The following is a 26910-nucleotide window of genomic DNA, read 5'->3' as shown; positions in this document are numbered from 1 at the left end:
AGACACAGAAACTGCCTTTCAAACAAGCTCTTAGGTATCATTGAAGGTGTAGGTCTTGGTCTATGGATCACAGTTTGAATATCAAGACAGTAATCCTGTGTTAGAGTCAAGTATACACAGTTTCAGTCTCCTCCACCAAGGATATTTATGTAACTTTGAAAGATATGTTTTTTTTTTTCATTCACTTTATAGGTCATGATAAATTATGTATTAGATTGCTGAAATATAATAGCTCCTGAGTAACATGAAATAAAATATATATTAAAAAGGCTTTGTGGTAGGCAGAATATGAGTGAGTGAAAGTCACTCAGTCATGTCCAATTCTTTGCGATCTAGGCCAAAATACTGGAGTAGGTAGCCTTTGCCTTCACCAGGGGATCTTCCCAAACCAAGGATCAAACCCAGGTCTCCAGCATTGCAGGCGAATTCTTTACCAGCTGAGCTACCAGGGAAGCCCCACAAGATATCTCTAGTTAAGTGCAAAAGAATTTGTTCCACAACTTGAGAAAAGATAGTTGCTTTTCAAAAAATGGGTTTAATCACAAACATAAAATAATGCAAATTAGGATAGTTGGATATGAAATAAGATAGCAATATGCATAATATCTATTCCTTACTACTAAAGAAGCAGGAGAACATTCCATGTTTAAAAGTAAAAGGGGAACACAATGTGACTAACTGATAGATTTGACTAAACACAACTTATAAACTCTCACACAACCCCATTAATGGAGCTATACCTATATAGAAGAATTAAATGGCAAACTACAAACTTGATGGAAAAAGTCCTAATTTTTGAAAGAATGCAAGAAAAAAAAAAAAAGACACTCAGATTCCAAAACACAAAGCAAAATTCTCACAAAGACAATTTGCATATAGAAAGTGAATGGCTAACAAATCAAACAGGTGTTTTGGTGATGTTGTTCTGTTGCTAAGTCATGTCCAACTCTCTTGCAACTTCATGCACTATAGCCCATCAGGCTTCTCTGTTCATGGGATTCTCCAGGCAAGAACACTGGAGTGTGTAGCCATTCTATTCTCCAAGGGATCTTCTTGGACCAAGGATCAAACCCACGTCTCCTGCATTGGCAAGTGAATTCTTTACCACTGTGCCACCAGGGAAGGCTTAGCCATCCTGTGTTGAAATAATTACCAAGTAATACTCTTTGGCATACCTCTTCATGCATATTACATACAATGCTCTTTTTCATGGGAATACCAAGGTGGTAGGCAATATTGTGGAATATGTGTCCCAAGTACTGCAGTTGCAAGATAGCATCTACCTCCACGGATCTGGATTCTTCTCATAAACACAGAACTTGTTGAAACACTGAGTCTGAAAAAGTTTTTAAATACCCTCCCTTCAATGCTCACACCTCCAAACCTAATACTCTGCTTTCCTACTCCCATGAACTGCAAAACTCTTCATATACATTCTGTTTTTACCAGAACCACTTTATTCCTCCCATTCCTTCTTCATTCTCATCCAACTGGAATTCCATTCCCATCACTTATTTGTCAACAATGATGCTTGTATTACTGAGTCAGCAGACACGAATCTCTTCATATATTAAATCAATCAATTTTAAATGTATTAGTCAACCTAGAAAAAAAAATGTGAAGATCTCTTGGGTCTGGTTTAGGCTGCTTAAGTTCTCAGGTAGCCAGATTTATAACTTGAAAACCAGGAAGCATGTCCTGTCTGCCCAAGATTGCACAGGCTGAGGGACTGCAGCAGAGGAGATATTTATAACTCCCTATGTCTGCTCATTATACAGAGTTTTGCCAAGAGAACACACTGGTCATAGCAAACACCCTCTTCCAACAAAACAAGAGAAGACTCCACATGGACATCACCAGATGGTCAACACTAAAATCAGCTTGATTATATTCTTTGAAGCCAAAGATGGAGAAGCTCTATACAGTCAGCAAAAACAAGACCGGGAGCTGGCTGTGGCTCAGATCACGAACTCCGTATTGCCAAATTCAGACTTAAACTGGAGAAAGTAGGGAAAACCACTAGACCATTCAGGTATGACCTAAATCAAATCCCTTATGATTATACAGTGGAAGTGAGAAATAGATTTAAGGGACTAGATCTGATAGACAGAAAGCCTGATGAACTATGGACGGAGGTTCATGACATTGTACAGGAGACATTGATCGAGATCATCCCCATGGAAAAGAAATGCAAAAAGGCAAAATGGTTGTCTGAGGAGGCCTTACAAATAGCTGTGAAAAGAAGAGAAGCAAAAAGCAAAGGAGAAAAGGAAAGATATTCCCATTTGAATGCAGAGTTCCAAAGGATAGCCAGGAGAGAGATAAGAAAGCCTTCCTCAGCAATCAATGCAAAGAAATAGAGGAAAATAACAGAATGGGAAAGACTAGAGATATCTTCAAGAAAATTAGAGATATCAAGGGAACATTTCAGGCAAAGATGGATTCAATAAAGGACAGAAATGGTATGGACCTAACAGATGCAGAAGATATTAAGAAGAGGTGGCGAGAATACACAGAAGAACTGTGCAAAAAAGATCTTCATGACCCAGATAATCACAATGGTGTGATCACTCACCTAGAGCCAGACATCCTGGAATGTGAATTCAAGTGGGTCTTAGAAAGCATCACTACGAACAAAGCTAGTGGATGTGATGGAATTCCAGTGGAGCTATTTCAAATCCTGAAAGATGATGCTGTGGAAGTGCTGCACTCAATATGCCAGCAAATTTTGAAAACTCAGCAGTGGCCACAGGACTAGAAAAGGTCAGTTTTCGTTCCAATCCCTAAGAAAGGCAATCCCTAAGTATGTTCAAACTACCACACAATTGCAGTCATCTCAAACGCTAGTAAAGTAATGCTCAAAATTCTCCAAGCCAGGCTTCAGCAATACATGAACTGAGAACTTCCAGATGTTCAAGCTGGCTTTAGAAAAGTCAGAGGAACCAGAGATCAAATTGCTAATATCTGCTGGATCATTAATAAAGCAAGAGAGTTCCAGAAAAACATCTATTTCTGCTTGATTGACTATTCCAAAGCCTTCGACTGTGTGGATCACAATAAACTGTGGAAAATTCTGAAGGAGGTGGGATTACCAGACCACCTGACCTGCCTCTTGAGAAACCTGTATGCAGGTCAGGAAGCAACAGTTAGAACTGGACATGGAACAACAAACTGGTTCCAAATGGGAAAAGGAGTACGCCAAGGCTGTATATTGTCACCCTGCTTATTTAACTTATATGCAGAGTACATCATGAGAAACTCTGGGCTGGAAAAAGCACAAGCTGGAATCAAGATTGCCAGGAGAAATATCAATAACCTCAGATATGCAGATGACACCACCCTTATGGCAGAGAGTGAAGAGGAACTGAAAAGCCTCTTGATGAAAGTGAAAGAGGAGAGTGAAAAAGTTGGCTTAAAGCTTAACATTCAGAAAACTACGATCATGGCATCTGGTCCCATCACCTCATGGGAAATAGATGGGGAGACAGTGGAAACTGTGTCAGACTTTATTTTGGGGGGCTCCAAAATCACTGTGGATGGTGACTGGAGCCATGAAATTAAAAGACGCTTACTCCTTGGAAAGAAAGTTATGACCAACATAGATAGCATATTAAAATGCAGAGACATTACTTTGCCAACAAAGGTCTGTCTGGTCAAGGCTATGGTTTTTCCAGTGGTCATGTGTGGATGTAAGAGTTGGACTATGAAGAAAGCTGAGCGCCAAAAAAGTGATGCTTTTGAACTGTGGTGTTGAAGACTCTTGAGAGTCCCTTGGACTACAAGGAGATCCAACCAGTCCATCCTAAAGATCAGTCCTGGGTGTTCATTGGAAGGACTGATGCTGAGGCTGAAACTCCAATACTTTGGCCACCTCATGCGAAGAGTTGACTCATTTGAAAAGCCCCTGATGCTGGGAGGGATTGGGGGCAGGAAGAGAAGGGGACGACAGAGGATAAGATGGCTGGATGGCATCACCGACTCAATGGGCATGATTTTGAGTAAACTCCGGGAGTTAGTGATCGACAGGGAGGCCTGGCATGCTGCGATTCATGGGGTCGCAAAGAGTCGGACACGACTGAGCGACTGAACTGACTGATGTCTGCTCATTAGGCACTGCTTTCACTGTTACTCTCACCTCTGCTCACATCATTGTCCTGAGGGCCACTAGTGTGGATGGAAAAAAAAAAAAATTTCCTGCTGGATCTCTGTTCCTTGGAGCCCACATTGAAAGACAGGTGAATCCAGTCTTTGTTACTCTTTCTCCATGAACTTTCCTGCCTCCCAGAGTTTTAGCATCACTTCTATGCTGTGCTGTGCTTAGTCACTCAGTCATGTCTGACTCTTTGTGACCTGTAGTCCATCAGGCTCCTCTGTCCATGGGGATTCCCCAACTTATTGAAATATTCAGACCCAAATCTGAGACTGTGGAACCTTTGTTGATCAGGTTCCAAGGATCTCCAAAGTATTGTCTTGTAGTGGGAAAGTCTCCTGAGATTTCTAGTAAATTGGGATTCCCTTCTTCAACAAGAGATAGAAGTATGCTCCTTTGATATAAATACATAAGTATTATAATCATTAGCTTCATGATGATTTTAATAAATCAACTAGGACGTTCATGTTAGTGATACAAGTTAAAAAGTGTCATTTAGTGCTTCATTTTTTTTAAAATGTCAGTTAGATGACATGTTTCCATCTAATGGTACACCATGCACTGACCTTAGAATCTTATGTGGATTGTCTTATTTTATTTTCATGAAACTTTATTCTCTGATATTTGCACTATGATGTGTTCTACATTTGCATAAATGTAACTCAGAAGAATGAAAGGATCTGCCTAAAGTTATGTCCATTTGACTGAAGAGGTATCTGAAATTGAAAGTGGCTCAGCCGTATCTGATTCTTTGCAACCCAGTGGACTATACCGTTCATGGAATTCTCCAGATCAGAATACTGGAGTGGGTAACCTTTTGCTTCTCCAGGGGATCTTCCCAACCCATGAATCAAATCAGGGTCTCCTGCACTGCAGGCAGATACTTTACCAGCTGAGCTACTATGGGACCTCAAATCCTAAAACAGAAAAATATACATATTCTTGAATGAAGATCTGTATGTCTTCCTTGGGAAAATGTCTATCGCATATCTTCAATCTACTTTTAGTAGAGTTATTTGTTTTTAATATTAATTTGATTTAATCCTTTATATTTTTGGATAGCAACCCCTTATTGGATATATACATTATAAATGTATTTTCCCATAGATAGCTTGTTTTATTGGTGCTTTCCTTCACTGTGCAAACAAATGTATTCCATTTGTTTATTTTCATTTCCCTTGCTTGGGGAGATATATACAAAAACATTGCTAAGATTACTCTCAAAGAAGAATCACCTATGGTTTCTTGTAACTTATTAAATAATTTCATGACATTATCTTGAATTCTCTACTTGTTTGATAACAATCTTCCATGACATTAAGATTGGTTTTTGCAAAATTGTTCATTTTATATTTTCAAATTTTTTTAGAGTATAGTTGACTTGTAGTGTTGTTAGATCTTCCTGTAAAGCAAAATGTATCAGTTACATACATATACACAATACATCACCTAAAAGATCTTTTGGTCAAACAGATCTTGTATATATATGTGTGCGTGTGTGTGTGTGTGTATATATATATATACATATTGGAGAAGGAAATGGCAACCCACTCCACTATTCTTGCCTTGAAAATTCCATGGACAGAGGAAAGGACTGGAGGGCTACAGTCCATGGGATCACAAGGGTTGGACATGACTTAGCAACTAAACTACCACCACCATATGTGTGTGGTATATATAGAAAGAGACACACACACACAAGTTGACCTTTGAACAAGAAAATTAAGGGTTCTGACTCTTCATGGTCAGAAATCCTCCTGTAACTTGACAGTTATTTTTCTATATCACTGACACAACCAACTGTAATAAAAATAATATAAAGTATCTTGGTTGTTAAGTGTATTTTTAAATGAATAATACAACTCACAACTATTACTTCAAGAAATAGGAGAAAAATTACTTGAGATGACTGTCATTTAAGAAGTAATTATTCTTAATAAATCTATGATGCCCCAACAAAGAATGGAATCTACAAACATTTTTGACCCAAAGGTAGGAAAATTTTGAAGTAGGAAAAAACAAAAATGGCCTATGTATAAGACTGAGGAAAAAACTTAATAAGGAGAGTTCCTAAAATTGCACAAAGATGCCGAATCCAAAGATGAAAAGAAAAATGGAAATCCCAGGAAACAAGTAGAAGGAGCAAATTTTATTCCACAATGATCAAAGAATCACTATTTTTGGTTCAGAGGCTTTGAGCTATGCACTCCAGGGCACTAGGTATTTGGTCTTTTAAAGTTGGCATGAAGTATAATCTCTTCAGAGTCCCCTTTATATCTTGATTTCTCAAACTGTAGGTGAAGGGGTTCAGCAGGGGTGTGACCACAGAGTACATCACAGAGGCAACTGTACTTGAATGTGAGGTGCGGGTAGCAGCAGAGCTAAGGTAAACTCCTAAGGCTGTAAAATAAAACAAGGAGACAACCAATATGTGGGACACGCAGGTAGAAAATGCTTTATACCTCCCCTGAGCTGATGAGATTTTACACATGCAGGAAACTATTTTAGAATAAGAGTAAAGGATACCAGCAAAAGGACCAACACCCATCAGGACAGCTGCAAAATACATCACTATGTTATTAAGAAAGTTGTCAGAACTGGCAAGTTGTACCACCTCATGGAGTCCACAGAAAAATTGGGGGATTTGTATTTCTGGACAGAAGGACAATCACAGCACCATTAAGCTGTGTAGTAAGGAATACAAGGCAATCAGCACCCAGGATATAAGAACCAGCAGTCCACAGAGCCGGGGGCTCATGATGACCATGTAGTGCAAAGGGTGGTGGATGGCCACATACCGATCATAGGCCATCACTGTCAGGAGAATGTCATCTAATTCTGCAAAGAGAATGTGAAAATACATCTGGGTGATGCAGCCTTCATAGGTGATACCTTTGCTCTCTGTCTGGATGTTCCACAGCATCTTTGGGATGGTGGTGGAGGTGACACAGATGTCTACAAAAGACAGGTTGGAGAGGAAGAAGTACATGGGGGTGTGAAGGTGGGAGTCTGAGCTGACAGCCAGGATTGTGAGAAGGTTTCCAAATACAGTGATCAGACACATGGTGAGGAAAAGTCCAAACATGAGGGGCTGTAGTTCTGGTTCATTTGAAAGTCCCAGAAGAAATCGTGAAATTTTTTTGTTGTTATTTGGTTCCATGGGGTGCAGGTGACTACCAGGAAAAAGAAAAATAGCATGACTAATTTTCACACAAACTGGCATACTTCACATAGCTGAAACACTACAATTTCTATTTGACCCTCAAGAAATTGATGTTAATACTTTATTTATAAGTAAGTTCTCTTTGAGGGTGTGTGGGCATGTGTTCAGTTGCTTCAGTCATGTCTAACTCTGTGCAACCCAATCAACTGTAGTTCGCCAGGCTCCTCTGTCCTTGGGATTTCCCCAGAGTGGGTTGAATTCTGGAGTGGATTGCCATGTCCTCCACCAAGGGTTCTTCAGAACCTAGGGATTGAGTAGGCATCTCCTACACAGATGCTGCAATGGGGGAGGATTCTTTAGCGCTGAGTCACCCTGGAAGCCCCTTTGAGGGTATACTCCATTTCATCTTGACTAGGAATGTTTGTCCAATTCTCATCAGATTTGCAAAGAGGTCATACCTCTAGAGCTTAATTTAGTGCTGACCATGTTCCAAGTACATGGAGCCAATAAGCAGAGTGTTTAAATGGAAAAAAAGAAAAAGCTCTCACAATCCAAGGAGGGTGAATGAGGATATTCAAATAAAATATGACAGAATATGTCAGAATGTGACAGATGCTATGAAGAAAACAAAGCCAGGCATAAGAGAGAGAGTGGTAGAAGGTGTTACTTTGTCCCAAGTGCTCAGGGAAGACCAGACAATGAGATGATGTTTGAACACTTTCCTCCAGAAAGAGGGATAAGGAGCTAGTATGACATCAGGAGAACTGTGAGCCTGCTAGAGGGAGCTGCAAAGGCCCTGAGGAAGATGCTTGTTCCACGTGTTCAAATGAAAACAAGGAAACCAGTGGGGCAGAGGAATGATCAAGAGGGCGAGTGGTTAGAGATGGTGTCAGGGATGCTGAGGAGAAAGGTGGCCTCCCTGCTACAGTTGACACTTCAGCACATAGACAATCCTCTTCCATGTGGTTCCTTGGACCTTATGAATTTAGTTGTAAAACTATCCTATGAATGATATCAGATATCCTACTTAGTCCCATCTATTGAGTGAATTCTGACTTCTGTATTATAAGTCATCTTAATATATGAGTCCAGGTGCCTCCGCTTTAAGAACCATTTTCCTCTCACAAGGCAGGGCACACACACTCACACACAAACTCACAATCATGCCTTTCTGGTTTGTGTTACTACCATCACTGGCTACCCAGATCCACCCTCCTTAGGCTATAAGTGGTTACAGATTGGCTGGTCAGATCAAATTATTATTCTCTGAAAGAATATGTAACTTTTACCCAGAAATTCCAGTTTATAAACTTCCCAAGAAACAATAACCTTGGAGTTCACTTTAGGTATGGCCAATTTCTGCTCAGTATTTAGAAAAGAATGAAAAGTATGAGAGTGAAAGAAAGAGACATGAAATGGACATTTAGACATTAAGGGAAAGAAATATCCAATAAGGTCAAATGACCCCCGAGACAATGAATTAAAGAAAAGTTCCCCTGCTTCATCAATATTCCAGCTCCAGTGACATCTCCTTGATACCCAGAAAAAAGTAATAAAGAAAAATATATTGCTGACAAGGACATAAACAGTGATGTAGATGTGACTTGAAATATCTTGCAGTGTGAATATCCTAAGAGGGAAATAAAACATTGGAACATAAACTACCAATGTAAAATCAGAAATAGACAAAATACAGAAGTTGGACATGTTTTATATGAAGCATATGAAACAGCAGGAGGTTTCTTTTCCTTAAGGATTTTCCCTATTTGTTTCCTCCTGTTCATAAATAAGATTCTTATACTTACTTTCTAATTTTACTGGAATCATTTTATGCCTTCTATTCCTACAAAAGGGAATTGCCTGGTGGCTCAGAGAGCAAAGAATCCATTTGTCAATGCAGGAAACAAAGGTTTGATCCCTGGGGTGAGAAGCTCCCTTGGAGAAGGAACTGGCTAACCACTCCAGTATTCTTGCCTGGGAAGTCCCACTGACAGAGGAGCAAGGTGGGCTACAGTTCATGGGGTCACAAGAGTTGGACACAGCTTATTGATGGAACCACCACAACCATACCATCTGAGATTCCAATATTACCATTTATTTTTTTATTTTTATTTTTTTTATATTGTAGTGGTTTTTGCCATACATTGACATGAATCAGCCACGGATTTACATGTGTTCCGCATCCCAATCCTCCCTCCCACCTCCCTCCCCACCCCATCCCTCTGGGTCTTCCCAGTGCACCAGCCCCGAGCACTTGTCTCATGCATCCAACCTGGGCTGGTGATCTGTTTCGCTCTTGATAATATACGTGTTTCGATGCTGTTCTCTCAGAACATCCCACCCTCGCCTTCTCCCACAGAGTCCAAAAGTCTGTTCTGTACATCTGTGTCTCTTTTTCTGTCTTGCATATAGGGTTATTGTTACCATCTTTCTAAATTCCATATATATGTGTTAGTATACTGTATTGGTCTTTATCTTTCTGGCTTACTTCACTCTGTATAATGGGCTCCAGTTTCATCCATCTCATTAGAACTGATTCAAATGAATTCTTTTTAATGGCTGAGTAATATTCCATTGTGTATATGTACCACAACTTCCTTATCCATTCATCTGCTGGTGGGCATCTAGGTTGCTTCCATGTCCTGGGTATTATAAACAGTGATGCGATGAACATTGGGGTGCACGTGTCTCTTTTGGATCTGGTTTCCTCAGTGTGTATGCCCAGGAGTGGGATCGCTGGGTCATATGGCAGTTCTATTTCCAGTTTTTTAAGGAATCTCCACACTGTTCTCCGTAGCGGCTGTACTAGTTTGCATTCCCACCAACAGTGTAAGAGGGTTCCCTTTTCTCCACACCTTCTCCGGCATTTATATAGACACCTTATCTTAGACAAAGGAGGCATGGATATGCAATGGAAAAAACACAACCTCTTTAACAAGTGGTGCTGGGAAAACTGGTCAACTACTTGTAAAAAAATGAAACTAGAACACTTTCTAACACCATACACAAAAATAAACTCAAAATGGATTAAAGATCTAAATGTAAGACCAGAAACTATAAAACTCCTAGAGGAGAACATAGGCAAAACACTCTCCGACATAAATCACAGCAGGATCCTCTATGACCCACCTCCCAGAATATTGGAAATAAAAGCAAAAATAAACAAATGGGACCTAATGAAACCTAAAAGCTTTTGCACAACAAAGGAAACTATAAACAAGGTGAAAAGACAGCCTTCAGAATGGGAGAAAATAATAGCAAATGAAGAAACAGACAAAGGATTAATCTCAAAAATAGACAAGCAACTAACACCTGCAGCTCAATTCCATAAAAATAAATGACCCAATCAAAAAATAGGCCAAAGATCTAAACAGACATTTCTCCAAAGAAGACATACAGATGGCTAACAAACACATGAAAAGATTCTCAACATCACTCATTATCAGAGAAGTGAATATCAAAACCATAATGAGGTATCATTACACACCAGTCAGGATGGTTGCTATCCAAAAGTCTACAACCAATATCACCATTTAATTGTCAACCTTGACACTTGCATTTTCAAGTGCAAGTTTCACTTTAGTTTTAGATCATACATAAGTACATTAATATTAGGAAAACCAGAAAATAACTACAATGACCTCTGGCCTCTGGGCTATGATAGATTGGTCCTCAGGTGACCTCGAGCACACGCACTTGGCTTCCATCCTCTCTGATGCTCTCCTGCGGTGTCTCTGGAGCTCTCAGACTCACCTGCCTGCAGATTTTATCACTTCTTCCCTGTAGAAGTCAAAATACCTCCCTAAATGGTTACTGATTCAGATAGAATTTTGTCCCCAGATAAGAAAACAGGAAGTGATAAAATCAAGCATTGGTTGCCAGACAGATGTAGAACTTCTAAAGCAAGAACTAGGTCCTCACCAACCAAAGAGGCAGAGGCTGAGGGACCGCAGCAGGGGAGATATTTACAGCTTCCTGTGTCAGCTCATTAAGCGTGTTTCCTCTAGTTACTCCAACCTTCAACTACATGATTTCCCTTGGGGACACTTTGCTGGACAGAATTTTTTTTTCTAATGGTTCTTTGCTCCTAAGACATGCATTATAAGTTAGGTGAATTCATTTTTTATCACTCCTTCCCCTTTAATTATCTTGCTTCCAAAGCCCTAAGATTCCTAGCATGTCATCACATCCCTGGGTACAAAATTTTCTTTAAACTCTAACATTGGGGATTTATCTTGAGTAGGTCCCTCTGATCTTTAATGCTTTGATTTGTGGCAGGGACAGAACCACTGAAATCTCTAAAAATTACTATTCTCCTCTTCAAAAAGGGGGGTAACTTTGCCCCTTTAGTATAAAACCATGGTTATTGTACTCCTTGGGTCCATGACAGTTTCTCCAGGCCAATTAGAAATTTCCCACTTAGATCAGAAGTCAGGAGCTATCCTTTAGTCCCTCATTACTAAATGTTTGTAATTATAAAAGAAATATTTATATGTTGATATGTACCATAAACTCTCATAGCATATTATGTGTGTGTGTGTGGGATGTGCTCAGTCTTGTGCAAATCTTTGTAACTCCATGGACTGTAGCCCTCCAGGCTTCACTGTGCTTGAGATTTCCCAGACAAGAATACTGGAGTGGGTTGCCATATCCTTCTCCAAGGGATCTTCCTGACCCAGCAATGGAACCCATGGCTTTTTACACCTCCTGCATTGCCAGGCAAGTTCTTTATCACTAGGTCCACTATATATATGTATATATATAGTGTGTGTGTGTGTGTGTGTGTGTGTGCCACAGCCTGCATGGGTGCTTGGCAACCTAGCTATGAGTCACAGCAGAGGCTCAGACATGAAGCAGTGTCTAAGCAGGGCCATAGCACATATCACTGGTGCTTATATGGGTTTCACATCAGAAGCAACACCAATCACTGATGACGGCTTGATGCCACAGCCCACACCCCTATCCATGCCAGAAATCTATGCATGTCTCAAGGCCCTTGTTTTGCAGCCCCATACCATGGCAAGTAAAGCAGCCCCACTGTAGGGACAAAAGAACTCCAGACCCAAAGATGCTTCTGAGCAGGGGACGGTCAACCACTGATGGTGCTTACACAGGCAGCACATCAGAGGCAGTCTGCATCTCAAGCTCTGCCCAGCCCAACAGGGTCCTTGCCCCACCCCATCTAGAGGGCCACACATTAGCACTTCTTTCTCCAGCACAGCTTCCCTCTGGGTCAACAGTGCTGGGACAGGAGTGGGGGGGCACACACTTAGGGGGAACAAGGTCAACTCATATGTGATCTCCAGGGCTTCTGCTCTAGCAACTTGGGACCTGCCTCCCTTCCACTAGGCCAGTAATGGTCACTAAGCTAGAGGAAGCCATATCTCATACCTGGCTCAAGCCCTAAACCCCCCATACCTCTTAGTCAGATGATTGCAACCAGTAAACCCTAAAGAAAGGCATGAATTGAGGTAATGTCAAATCCAACTCTTCCAACAAAGCCACTAGGCACACATCAATGGTATGTGACTGTTCCCACAGAAAGACACCACTTCAGGACTGCAAGAGTTAACTGTGGCACATAATTTCAGATAGACAGACAAAGGTACAGAAAAGGAAAAGACAGAGGAATTTATCCCAACTGAAAGAGCAACAGATTAGGCCTTAAAAAACAGCTAATGAAAGAGAAATAATATAACAGGTTTGGAACTCAATGCATTAGTAAAGATGATATAAAACTCCATTTTCTCAAGCTAAAATGATTCAAGGAATCTTCCAAAAGAAGTTTTACTTTCAGTATTCACCCTGTGCATTTTACTAACAAGTGAAAGACCATAAAATATTTAATTCTGTGAAAAAAAGGACTGATGAACACAGTGATCATCTTAACAAGGAACTATAAAATAAAAACTAGTTAGAACTGAATACTGCAAGAAATTAAATGAGCAGGAACTAGAAACAATTAATAGTATAGCAGGTGATATAGAAGAATGCATAAGTTAACTGAAATATAGAATCATGGAAATGACTCAGAAAACAAATGAAAAATGAGAATAGTGTGAACGGTGTTCTTAAGAACACCAACACTGGCATAACTGGAGTGTCTAGGAAGGAAAAGAGAAAAAGAAAAGGTAGTCAAAATGTATTTGATAAACTTATGGCTGAAAACTTCCCAAAGCTGAATAAAAAAGCAAATTCAGGTGCAAGAAGCAAAAAGCATCCCCCCAAAATTACAGCAACAAGACTCACACCAATATACATCAATTAAAACTGCAATATTGAAGATATGGCTTTCTAAAGGCAGCACAAGTAAAACAGTGTCATATGAAAAGGAACCCTGTAAGTCTGTCAGCTGATGTCTTTTCTTTTGCTTTCTGTTTTTACATTTTTTTTGCAGAAACGTTACTTGTCAGATGGAAGAAGTTGGGTATACTTAAACTGCTGAGAGGGAAAAACCTGCAAACTAGAGTATTCTATACAGCAAGACTATCATTTAGAATTGAAGGAGAGATAAGGAACTTTTCAGACAAGCAAAGACTAAAATAATCTATCTATTCTAAGCCTGCTCTACAAGGAATGATATAGAATCTTCTCTAAGAAGGAAAAAAAAATGGCATAACAAGTGGCAAGAAACTACATGAAAGACAAAATCCCGCTAGTAAAGGCACACATGCAGAAAGGCTGAGGATCAAATCACTTAAGCTAGGATGAAAATTTAATAGGCAAAAAGATTTCCTAAAGTCAAGTATATCCACAATTAAGAATTAAAGGGATAAATAAGGAGGTCTTAAATATAACAACAAACACACAAATGTAGGTCAGGGAGGAAAACTGTAGTGCTATTTGAGAGTGCAGGAACTTAAAAGACAGCCTGTTTGAAAAATAAATAAAGTTGTGGGTCACTATATAAAAACCCACTGTTTACCATACATCATAGAAACTGCACTAGATAAACAAAAACTAGAGAGAAGGAAACACAAGCATATTACTTTGTTGTCTAGTCACTTAGTTGTATTTGACTTGTTGCCACCCCACAGACTGCAGCACACCAGGCTTCCCTGTCCTTCAGCGTCTCCTGGAACTTGCTCAAAGCATACCACTAAATAAAATCATCAGATCTTAAGAAACACACATAAGGAAAAAAACCAAGAACTAAAAAACCAAAAAACAAGTAACACGCTGGCAATAAGCAGCACCTATGGATAATCTCTTTGTGTGTCAGTAGACTAAATTCTCTAATAAAAGGACAGTATTCTTAATAAATTCTTCATAAATCTAAGATACCCAATGAAAGAAATGAAATTTCCAAACTTTTTTATCCAAATGTATATAAATTTTGGAATAGGAAAAAATGAAAACTCTGTATATAAGACTGAGAATAAAGTTTAATAAAGAAAGTGCCTAAATTGTACAAAGATGCTGAATCCAAAGGAGAAAAGAAAATTGGAAATCCCAGGTAATATCTACAAGGAGCAAATTTTATTCCACAATGATCAAAGAATCACAATTTCAGGTTCAGAGGCTTGAGCTATGCAATCCGGGGCACTAGTATAATCAGTCTTTTATACTTGGAGTCAAATATAAACTCTTCAGAGCCCCCTTTAAATCTTTGTTCCTCAGACTGTAGATGAAGGGATTCAGCATGGGTGTGACCACAGCATACATCACAGAGACAATTGTACTTGTGTGTGAGCTGTGGGTACCAGCAGAACTAAGGTACACTCCTAAGGCTGTAAAATAAAAGAAGGAGACAACCAAAAGGTGGGATACACAGGTAGAAAATGCCTTATATTTCCCTTGAGCTGATGAAATCTTACATATGCAGGAAACTATTTTAGAGTAGGAGTAAAGGATACTGGAAAAAGGACCAACACCCATCAGGAGAGCTGCAAAATACATCACTATGTTATTGAGAAAGTTGTCAGAACTGGCAAGTTCTATCACCTGATTGAGTTCACAGAAAAATTGGGGGATTTGCACAGTTGGGCGGAAAGACAATCGCAACACCATTAAACTGTGTAGCAAGGAATACAGGGTGCTTATTAACCAAGATATTAGAACCAGCAGTCCACAAAGCTGGGAACTCATGATGACCGTGTAGTGCAGGGGGTGGCAGATGGCCACATACCGGTCATAGGCCATCACAGTCAGGAGAATGTCATCTAATCCTGCAAAGAAAATATAAAAATACATCTGGGTGATGCAGCCTTCATATGTGATAACTTTACTCCATGTCTGGATGTTCCACAGCATCTTTGGGATGGTGGTGGAAATGAAACAGATGTCTACAAAGGACAGGTTGGAGAGAAAGAAATACATGGGGGTGTGGAGGTGGCGGTCTGTGCTGACAGCCAGGATGATGAGCAGGTTTCCAAACACAGTGACCAGGTACATAGAGAGGAAAAGCCCAAAGATGAGGGGCTGTAGTTTGGGCTCCTTTGAAAGTCCCAGAAGAAGAAATCCTGAAATTTGTGTATTGTTACTTGCTTCCATGGGGTGGAGGTGACTACCAGGAAAAAGGAAAGTATTGACAATTTTAACTCATACTGGTATAATTCACATAGATGAAAGACTGAAATTTCAATTTCTATCTCAAGAAGTTGATATTAATATTTTATTTACAGATAAGTTCTCTTTGAGCATATGTGTTTATGTTTAACATCTTCAGTCATGTCCAACTCTCTCCAATCCCAAGGACTATAGCACGCCATCCTCCACTGTCCATGGAATTTCTTAGGAAAGAGCTCTGGAGTAGGTTGCCATGCCCTCCTCCCAACCCAGGGATCAAACCTGAGTCTCTTGGAGGGCTACTCCATTGCAGGTGAATTCTAAACCTCTGACCCACTGCAGAAGCCCCTTTGAGGGTAAGCTTCATTTCATTTCTGACTAGGAATTTTTGTCCCATTCTCATCACATTTGCTAAGAGGTCATATATTCTAGAGTTTTAACGTGATATTCCTTCACTCATTTGAGAAATAACATATTATTGCTGACCCAGTAGAAAGTGCTGAAAAACAAACCTCTTGCAATCCAAGAACATTGAATGAGGATATTCAAATAAAATATTATAGAATATGTTAGGTGTGACAGATGCTATGAAGAATACAAAACCAGGTATAAAAGAGAGTGGTAGGAGGTGTTATTTTGTTCTGAATGTTCAGGAAAGTCCAGCAAACTAGGTGGTGTTTGAACAGATTCTTAATGAAAGAGAGACAAGGAGCTAGTGTGATGTCGAATTGTGTGCCTGGAAGAGGGAGCTGCCACTGCTAAGGACCTGAAGAAGATGCTTGTTCCACATGTTCAAATGCAAACAAGGAAGCCGGTGGGGCAGAGGGATAAGCAGGAGGGGGAGTGATTAGAGATGGTGTCAGGGATGCTGAGGAACAAGGTGGCCTTCCTGCTACAGCTGAACCTTCAGTCCACAGAGAATCCCTCCTTCCATGAGGTTCCTTGCACATTATCAATTTAGCTATAAAACCATCCTGTGAATTATATAAGATTCCCTTCTATATAAGATTCCCTTCCCATCTGTTGACTTAATTTTGACATGTGTGTATAAGCCATTTAGCATATGAAACCAGGTGCTTCTGCTTTAAGATCTGTTCTCCATTTCAAGTCACAAGTGTTCATGCACAAACACACACACAAACACACTAATATACCATGTTCTGGGTTGTGTCACTATCATGCCTTGGTCACCCAGATTCACTCTCTTTAGGTCATGAGTGCTTACAGCTCAGCTAGTCAGAATTATATATTCTCCAAAAGAATATATAATTTTTCCCTGAAATTCCAATTTATAAACTTCTCATGGAACAACAAATTGGGGTTCATTTTTGGTATAGCCAATTTCTGCTTGGTATTTAGAAAAGAATGAAAAGTACGAGAGTGAAAGAAAAAGAGAAAAATGAAATGGACATACGGACATTAAGGGAAAATAATATCCAATATACACAAATGACTCCTGAGACAATGCGGTAAAGAAAAGTTTCCTTGCTTCATCAACATTCTGCCTCCAATGACATCTCTTTGAGGTACAGGAAAAAAAAATGAAGAAAAATATCTTTTGTTCAAGGATGTAAATAATAATACAGTTATGACATGGAACTTCTTACAGCTTGAATACCCCAAGAGGAAAAGAAACAATTGGTCTATAAACTACCAATTCAACATCAGAAATGGAAAAAACACAACAGAAGTTGGATAAGTTTTATATGAGGCATATGAAGCAGTAGAAGACTTCCTTTCTAATGGACTTTCCCTATTTGTTTCCTCCTGTTCATAAATAAGATCGTTATACTTACTTTCTACTTTTACTGGAAGCATTTTATGCCTCCTATTCCTTCTAACTGGATTTCCCTGGTGGCTCAGAAAGTAAAGAATCTGCTTATCAATGCAGGAGACATAGGTTAGATGCCTGGTTCAGAAAGATCCCCTGGAGAAGACAATGGCAACCCACTCCAGCATTCTTGCCTGGGAAATCCCATTGACAGAGCCAGGTGGGCTACAGTCCATGGGCTTACAAAAGTTGGAGTAACTTTGCAACTAAACCACCATTATCATTCCTTCTGTGTTTCCACTATTACCAGTTAATTGTCAACCTAGATGCTTACATTTTCAAGTGCAAAGTTCACTTTAGTTTTAGACCATACATAAGTACATTAATATTAGGAAAACCAGAAAACAACTACAATGACCTCTGGCCTCTGGGCTATGATAGGTTGGTCCTCAGGTGACCTCAAGTACACACTTCTGGTTTCCATCCTCTCTAATGCTCTCCTGCAGTGTCTGTGGAGGTCTCAGACTCACCTGCCTGCAGATTGAGAGAAAAGGCTCTCCCTGTAGAAGTCAAAATTCCTCCCTAAATGATTACTGATGCAGATAGAATTTTGTCCCCAAATAAGAAAACAGGAGGTGATAAAATCAAGCATTGGTTGCCAGACAGATGTAGAACTTCAAAAGCAAGAACCAGGTCCTCACCAACCAAAGAGGCAGAGGCTGAGGGACCGCAGCAGAGGAGATATTTAGAGCTTCCTGTGTCAGCTCATTAGGCGTGTTTCCTCTGGTTACTCCAACCTTTACATGATTTCCCTTGGGGACACTTCTGGACAGAACGAATTTTTTTTTTTTTTCTGTCTGATTCACTGTTCCTAAGACACTACATTATAAGTTAGGTGAATTCATTTTTCATCACTCCTTCACCTTTAATTCTCTTGCTTCCAAAGCCCTAAGATTCCCAGCATGTCATCACATCTCTGAGTACAAAATTTTCTTTAAACTCTAACATTGAGGATTTGTCTTGAGTAGGTCCCTCTGATCTTTAATGCTTTGATTTGTGGCAGGGACAGAACCACTGAAATCTCTAAAAATTACTATTCTCCTCTTCAAAAAGGGGGATAACTTTGCTAGTTTAGAATAATACCATGGTTAATATATTTCATGGAAGCATGATAGTTTCTCCAAGACAATTAGAAATTTCCCAGTTATATCAGAAGTCAAGGGCTATCCTTTAATCCCTCATTACCAAATCTGTGTACTTGTAAGAGAGATATTTATATGTTGATATGCATCATAAACTATCTTAGTGTATTATTTGTGTGTTTGTGCTGTGCTCAGACACATCTGAGTCTGTGACCCCATGGCTGTAGCCCCAGGCTCCTCTGTCCATCGGATTTCCACATCAAGAATACTGGAGCGGGTTGCCATTCCATTCCCCCAGGATCTTCCCAACCCAGGGATCAAACCCACATGACCTGCACTGCAGGCAGATCTAACAGGTGGATCAGGCAGTAAAAAATCTGCCTGCAATGCAAGAGATGCAGTATATATATATGCAGATATATAGATATAGTTATGTAGTATGCATGTGTGTATGTGTGCGTGACAGCCTAAGATTAGTGGATACTTGGTAACCTAGGCTCAGACATGAAGCGGTGTCTAAGCAGGGCCACAGCACATATCACTGGTGCTTACATGGGCTTCACATCAGAAGCAACATCAATCACTGATGATGGCTTGATGCCACAGCCCACACCCCTATCCATGCCAGAAATCTATGCATGTCTTGAGGCCCTTGTTTTGCAGCCCTATACCATGGCAAGTAAAGCAGCCCCACTGTAGGGACAAAAGAACTCCAGACCCAAAGATGCTTCTGAGCAGGGGACGGTCAACCACTGATGGTGCTTAAACAGGCAGCACATCAGAGGCAGTCTGCATCTCAAGCTCTGCCCAGCCCAACAGGGTCCTTGCCCCACCCCATCTAGAGGGCCACACACTAGCACTTCTTGCTCCAGCACTGCTCCCCTCTGGGTCAACAGTGCTGGGACAGGAGTGGGAGAGCACACACTTAGGGGGAACAAGGTCAGCTCATATGTGATCTCCAGGGCTTCTGCTCTAGAAACTTGGGACCTGCCTCCCTCCCACTAGGCCAGTAATGGTCACTAAGCTAGAGGAAGACATATCTCATACCTGGCTCAAGCTCTAAACCCCCCATACCTCTTAGCCAGATGATTGCAACCAGTAAGCCCTAAAGAAAGGCATGAACTGTGATAACATCAGATCCAGCTCTTCCAACAAAGCCACTGGGCACACATCAATTGTATATGACTGTTCCCACAGAAAGATACCACTTCAAGACTGCAAGAGTTAACTGTGGCACATTATTTCAGATAGACAGACAAAGGTAAGTAAAATGAAAAGACAGAGGAACTTGTCCATACTGAAATAGCAGAGATCATGCCTAAAAGTCAGGAAATGAAAGAGAAACAAAGAGTTTATCAGATTTGGAATCAATGCATTAGTAAAGATGATATAAAACTCTATTTTCTCAAGCTAAAATGATTCAAGGAATCTTCCAAAAGGAGTGTTACAGACCACCAGCCCAGGTTGGATGCCTGAGACAAGTGCTCGGGGCTGGTGCACTGGGAAGACACAGAGGGATGGGATGGGGAGGGAGGTGGGAGGGGGGATCGGGATGGGGAACACATGTAAATCCATGGCTGATTCATGTCAATGTATGGCAAAAACCACTACAATATTGTAAAGTAATTAGCCTCCAACTAATAAAAATAAATGAAAAAAAATAAAAATAATAATAATAATAAAAAAAATAAAAAATGATAAACTACCTAGGAACCAAAAAAAAAAAAAGGAGTTTTACTTTTACTTTCAGTATGCACCCTGTGCATTTTGTTAATAAGTGGAAGACCATAAAATATCTAATTCTGTGAAAAGAAGGACTTATGAGCACAGAGATAATTTTAACAGGGAACTATAAAATAAAAACTAGTTAGAACTGAACACTACAATAAATGAAATGAACAACAATTAGAAGTAATTAATAGTATACCAGGTGATACAGAAGAATGCATGTTAACTGAAATATAGAATCATAGAGATGACTCAGTCAGAAAAGAAAGCAACAAATAAAAAATGAGAATAATTTGAGGGATGTTTGACTACATTAAGAATACCAACACTGTCATAATTGGAGTGTCCAGGAAGGAAAAGAGAAAAAGAGAAAGTAGTCAAAATGTATTTGATAAACTTATGTCTAAAAACTTCCCAAACCTGAATAAAAAAGCAAATTCAGGTGCAGAAGCAAAAAGCATCCCCCCAAAATGACAGCAACAAGACCTACACCAAGATGAAGCAATTTAAACCACAAAGTTAAAGATATGGGTTTCTAAAGGCAGCAAAGTAAAACAGTGTCATATAATATGGAAACATATAAGTTTATTGTTTTATTTATTTCTTTTTTTTTTCCCCAGAAACTGTGCATGATAGAACAGAGAGGCATGATATATTTAAAGTGTTGCAAGGGAAAAACCTGCAAACTAGGGCATTTTACCCAGTAAGATTATCATTTAGAATTGAAGGAGAGATAAAGAACTTTTCAGACAATCACAGACTAATAGAATTTATCAATTCTAAACCTACTCTGCATGGGAATGATATAGTACCTTCTCTAAGATGGAAAGGAAAAGGCATAACAAGTGGTAAGAAACTATAAGAAAGAGAATATCCTGCTAGTAAAGGCAAACATGTAGAAAGGCTGAGGATCAAATCACTTAAGTTAGTATGAAACTTTAATAGACAAAAAAAATTCTAAAATTAAATATAGCTAAAATAAGAATGAGAGGATAAATAGGGAGGGGTCAAATATGGTTTCAAAGGCACAAAATTAGTGCAGGGAGTTAAAATGTAGTGCTATTGGTACGTAAGCGAACTTAAAGGATAACTTGTTTTTAAAAATAGACATCATTGTAGATCATCATATAAAGACACTTTCTTTACCATACATCAAAAATCTACACTAGATAAGCAAAAACTAGAGAGAAAGTAACACAAGCCTATCAGTAAATAAAATCATTAAATCATAAGAGAAGAAACACAAAGAAAAAAGGAAAACAAAGAACTAAAAACAGAAAACAAGTTAACAAATTGGCAATAAGTAATACCTACCAAAATCCTCTTTAGCAGCCAGTAGATTAAATGCTTTCCTAAAGAGCCAGCTTAAAACTAAATAATAAAAAAAACTAGCATCAGGGCATCCAGCCCCATTACTCCCTGACAAGTAGAAGGGGAAAAGGTGAAAGCAGTGACAGATTCCTCTTCTTGATCTCCAAAATCGCTGTGGACAGTGACTGCAGCCATGAAATCAGAAGATGATTGCTTCTTGGCAGGAAACCAATGATAAACCTAGACAGTGTGTTGAAAAGCAGAGACATTACTCTGCCAACAAAAGTCCATATAGTCAAGGCTATGGTCTTCCCAGTGGTCACATATGGTTGTGAGAGCCTGGCCGTAGAGAAGGCAGAAGGTAGAATAATTGATGCCTTTGAACTGTGGTACTGGAGAAGACTCCTGATAGTCCCTTGGACAACAAGGAGATCAAACCAGTCAGTCTTAAGGGAGATCAACCCTGAATATTCACTGGAAAGACTGATGCTGAAGCTGAAGTTTCAATATTTTGATCACCTGATGCAAACAGATGACTCATTGGAAAAGTCCCTGCTGCTGGGAAAGATTGAGGGCAGAAGGAGAAGAGGGCATCAAAGGATGAGATGGCTGGATGGCATCACCAATGCAATGAACATGAACTTCAGCAAACTCCAGGAGATGGTGAGGGACAGGCAGGCTTGGCCTGCTGCAATCCATGGAGTCACAAAGGGTTGGACATGACTGGGCAACTGAACAACAACAGGCTAAATGCTTTAATAAAAGGACATTACTCCTAATAAATTCTTCATAAATCTATGATACTCCATCAAAGAAATGGAATTTCCAAACATTTTTGATCCAAAGGTAAGAAAATGGTGGAGTAGGAAAAAATTAAAAAAAAGTCTATATATAAGAATAAGGATAAAGCTTAATAAGAGAATTCCTAAAACTGTATAAAGATGTTGAATTCAAAGAAGAAAAGAAAAATGGAAATCCCAGGAAATAAGTGCAAGGAGCAAACTTTATTTCACTATGGTCAAAGAACAATTTCTGATTCTAATTCTTTGAGTTATACAATCCAGAGCACTAATATAACTGGCCTTTTATGCTAGGCACCAAATATAATCTCTTTAGAGCCTCTTTTATATCCTGGTTTCTCAGACTGTAAATGAAAGGGTTCAGCATGGGTGTCACCACAGTGTATACCCCCAAGGTGATTGTACTTGAATGTGAGGTGTGGGTAGCAGCAGAGCTAAGGAACACTCCTAAGGCTGTAAAATAAAATAGGAAGATAACCGCGAGTTGAGACACACAGGTAGAAAATGCAAGCTGATGAGATTTTACATATGCAGGAAACTATTTTAGAGTAAGAGTAAAGGCTATCAGCAAAAGGACCACCACTGATCAGGACAGCTGCAAAATACATCACTATGTTATTAAGAAAGATGTCAGAACTGGCAAGTTCCACCACCTGACTGAGTTCACAGAAAAAGTGGGGGATTTGCATTTCTGGACAGAAGGACAATCGCAACATCATTAAGCTGAGTAGCAAGGAAAACAAGGCAATCAGCACCCAGGATATCAGAACCAGCAGTCCACAGAGCCGGGGAACTCATGATGACCATGTAGTGCAGGGGTTGGCAGATGGCCACATATGGATCATAGGCCATCACTGTCAGGAGGAAGTCATCTAATCCTGCAAACAGTATGTAAAAATACAACTAGATGATACAGCCTTCATAGGTTATGACTTTGCTCTGGGTCTGAATATTCTGTAGCATCTTTGGGATGGTGGTGGAAGTGAAGCAGATGTCTACAAAGGACAGGTTTGAGAGGAAGAAGTACATGGGTGTGTGGATGTGGGAGTCAGAGATAGTGACCAGGATAATGAGCAGGTTTCCAAACACAGTGATCAAGTACATGGAGAGGAAAAGCCCAAAGATGAGGGGCTGCAATTCTGGATCCTCTGAGAATCCTGGAAGAAAAAATTCAGAAAATTGTGTATTATTACCTGGTTCCATGTGGTGGAGGTGACAACCAGGAAAAATGAAAAAAACATGACTAATGTCCACACAAATTGGCATAACTCTCATAGATGAAATAGTAAAATTTCTATTTTGCTGTCAATAAAATGTTTTTAATATCTAGTGTTTAGAAAAGTTCTGTTTCATCTCTACTTAGGCATTTTTGCCCCACTCTCAGCATATTCCCAAAGAAATATGCATTCTACAGTTGTAATGAGAAATACTTTCATACATTTGAAGAATATATATTGAGTGTCAACCATGTTCAAAACACATATTGCTGTTTAATCACTAAGCCTCCCTCCCCCGGACTATAGCCGGCCAGGCTTCTCTGTCCATGGGATTTCCCAGGCAAGAATACTGGAGTGGGTTGCCATTTCCTTCTCCAGGTGATCTTCTCAACCCAGGGATCTAATCTGCCTCTTCTGCATTGCCAGGCAGATTCTTTACCACTGAGCCACCTGGAAAATCCCTCTAAACAAATATAGATAACAAGTACATGGTGCTAAAAAAGGAAGTTTTCACAATCCAGTGATGGTGAAAGATGATGTGCAAATAAAATATTATATGTCAAGTGATTACAGTTGATATGAAGAAAACAGTTAGATATGAAAGAGAGTAGTAGGAAGTATTTTCCTGTATTGCATATTCAGTTAAGGCCAGCAAACAAGGTGATAATTGAACAGATAGTTCAAGAAAGGGAGAGAAGGATCTAGTATGATATCAAGAGAAGTATGAGCCTGGCAAGGGAATGGCCACTACAAAGGACCTAAGGAAAATGCTTGTTCCTTGTACTTTATGAATTTAGTTGCAAAAGCATCCTGTGAATTAAAATATCTCCCATCCTTAGTACCTTCTGCTGACTGAGGTCTGGGCTCTGTGATAAGGGCACCTTAATATATGAGTCCAAGCACCTCTGCTTTAAGAACTGCTCTCAAGGCACAAGCATGCAAACACACACACACACACACACACACACGCTCACACCATGTCCTCCTGGGCTATGTTCCTACCAGGCATCTCTCACCCAGAACCACCCTCCTCACACCAGATACCATTATAACTCAAGCTGATCATATCAGATCATCTTTCTCCTGCAGAATGTATAAATGGTATCCAGAAATTCCAGTTCATAGACTGCCCATAGACCAATAAACTTGGGGTTCATTTTTATGATCACTTTCTGCTCTGTATTTAAAGACATATAAAAAATTGTGTGTGTGTGTGTGTGAGGCAGGGGGAGAGAGAACAGAGGGAAATGAAATAGACAATAGAGGGTAAAAGATTTAATAAGCTCTAATGGTCCCTGAGACTATGTGATGAATTAAAGCTTCATTTGTTTGGCAACATTTCAATTGCAGTTATCTTCTTGACATGCAGCAAAAATAATTTTCAAAAAGAAAAATACATGTTTACCATGACAGAACAGTTATACTTTTATAATGAAAGAAACCTGACATATTTGACTACCCCAAAAGAAAAATGGGCAAAGTAAATAAACCAACAAAAATGAATATACAAGTGAAAACAGCAACAGCTGAAAATGTTTTATATAAAACAATAGAAGACATTTTTCCAGAACCTTTTCCATTTATTTGACCAGTTTTTTACTGTTCTATAAGGAATGAGGCAAGCTCTTTCCCAGTTTCCTTCTGGGGCATCTTGTGTTTGTTATTCTTGGAGCTTACACATTATCATATTTTTAAAATAAATCTGATGAGCATATCCCAATGCTATTTCTGGCCTTTGTTCAACATGCAAAGGGTTTTTCAAACCTCATTCTGTAAATTGTACAGACACCATGTCAATCCAACCTTTTGCCCTGAAAAAATTTCTTCATAGGATTCATGCCTAGACATTATATTATATAAACAATTATTTCATTGTATTATTACTTCACCATGATAATGCAAAATCCTAATCATCAGCGACTTCAACTGCTCTGGTCATTTTCAGAAAGATATGTGAATACATTTACACTTATATAGAAACAGAGGCTTCCCAGGTGGTGCTAGTGGTAAAGTACCTGCCTGCCAATGCAGGAGGTATGAGACGAAGGTTCAATTCCTGGGTCAGGAAGATACCCTGGAGGAGGGCATGCAACCCACTCCAGTATTCTTGCCTGGAGAATCCCGTGGACAGAGGAGCCTGGTGGGCTACAATCCATAGAGTCACAAAGAGTCAAGCACAACTGAAGCGGTTTAGCATGCATATAAGCAAAGAGAAACATATTTAAATACATGTGAAGTTACAAAATAAAGGGAACTGAAGGAAAAATAATTAAATAAATTAGTTCCAAAGAAACTGTATTTTTAAAAAGTTGAATGACTCATCACACACTAACTCAAACAATATTAAAATAGTAATGATTTAATGATAGCCAATGAATTAGTAATTAAATTGGGAAATGCATAAATGTGAATATAATATATAATGTTCCTGAAAATTATGGCACATATTATATTCTCAGTTATTGCATATTGAATGAATCAGGATTTATGTCTCTATTATAGATTTCATTAAATACATATAAAGTTGTACTTCAGTTTGGGAAGATTAGATTATAGAATAAATCAGAGGGGTAACCTATTCAGTATAAAAACCAATCCTTTTTGGTGAATACCTAGAAAATTATACACTGAAGTCCACAAGTGTGCCAAACTATCTTAAAGCAATAAATCCAGCAGAAGATAGATGTATTTAACCAAGCAAAATGAAAAAACATTTTAATGGCAAAACAGTCCCCTAAAGGTCAACTGAGAAATGGCTATTATTAAAAATTGTTTCAAAAGTTGATAATGGTAGTATTAAGAGGCATATTATTATGCGGGCATATAATAATAAAAATAGACACATCAAAAATGGCAATTCAAGGTATTAATTTTTTATCAAACTCAATAATAGTTAAGAAAAGAACACTTTTGTCACAACCATCAGTCTGGGAAATTACTTAGAGTTGTCAGACAGTTTATAGTGATACTTCGAAACAGGGAGCAAAGGTACACTATCTGTTTGCAGACAAAAATTTAAAATGTTACATTGTTAGGAAAACCGTCTGAACAATGGTACAGATATTAAAAGTCCAGTTCTTTAACTGGAGGCTTCTCAATCTCAACACTGTTGACATTCTC

At 39.2% G+C, this 26910-nt stretch overlaps 1 protein-coding gene and 2 pseudogenes across 1 annotated transcript; all 3 read right to left on the bottom strand.

Moving 5' to 3' along the window:
- Positions 1–6335: 6335 nt before the first annotated feature.
- LOC139032653 (olfactory receptor-like protein OLF4) lies at positions 6336–7310 on the bottom strand (annotated as a pseudogene).
- Positions 7311–14867: 7557 nt separating this feature from the next.
- On the bottom strand, positions 14868–15806 carry LOC139032051 (olfactory receptor-like protein OLF4). Its single transcript, XM_070458325.1, has one exon. It carries the CDS (start codon positions 15804–15806, stop codon positions 14868–14870), a length of 939 nt encoding a protein of 312 aa, XP_070314426.1.
- Positions 15807–22841: 7035 nt separating this feature from the next.
- Positions 22842–23776, bottom strand: LOC139032050 (olfactory receptor 7A5-like; annotated as a pseudogene).
- Between the last annotated feature and the right edge of the window lie 3134 nt (positions 23777–26910).

This window comes from Odocoileus virginianus, chromosome 3 (assembly GCF_023699985.2).
Source record: "Odocoileus virginianus isolate 20LAN1187 ecotype Illinois chromosome 3, Ovbor_1.2, whole genome shotgun sequence".
NCBI lineage: Eukaryota > Metazoa > Chordata > Mammalia > Artiodactyla > Cervidae > Odocoileus > Odocoileus virginianus.
This window is presented reverse-complemented; position numbering and strand designations above follow the sequence as displayed.

Coding starts and splice junctions, on each gene's coding strand:
- LOC139032051 (XM_070458325.1), bottom strand. CDS start 15,806: ATGGAAGCAAGTAACAATACACAAATTTCAGGATTTCTTCTTCTGGGA.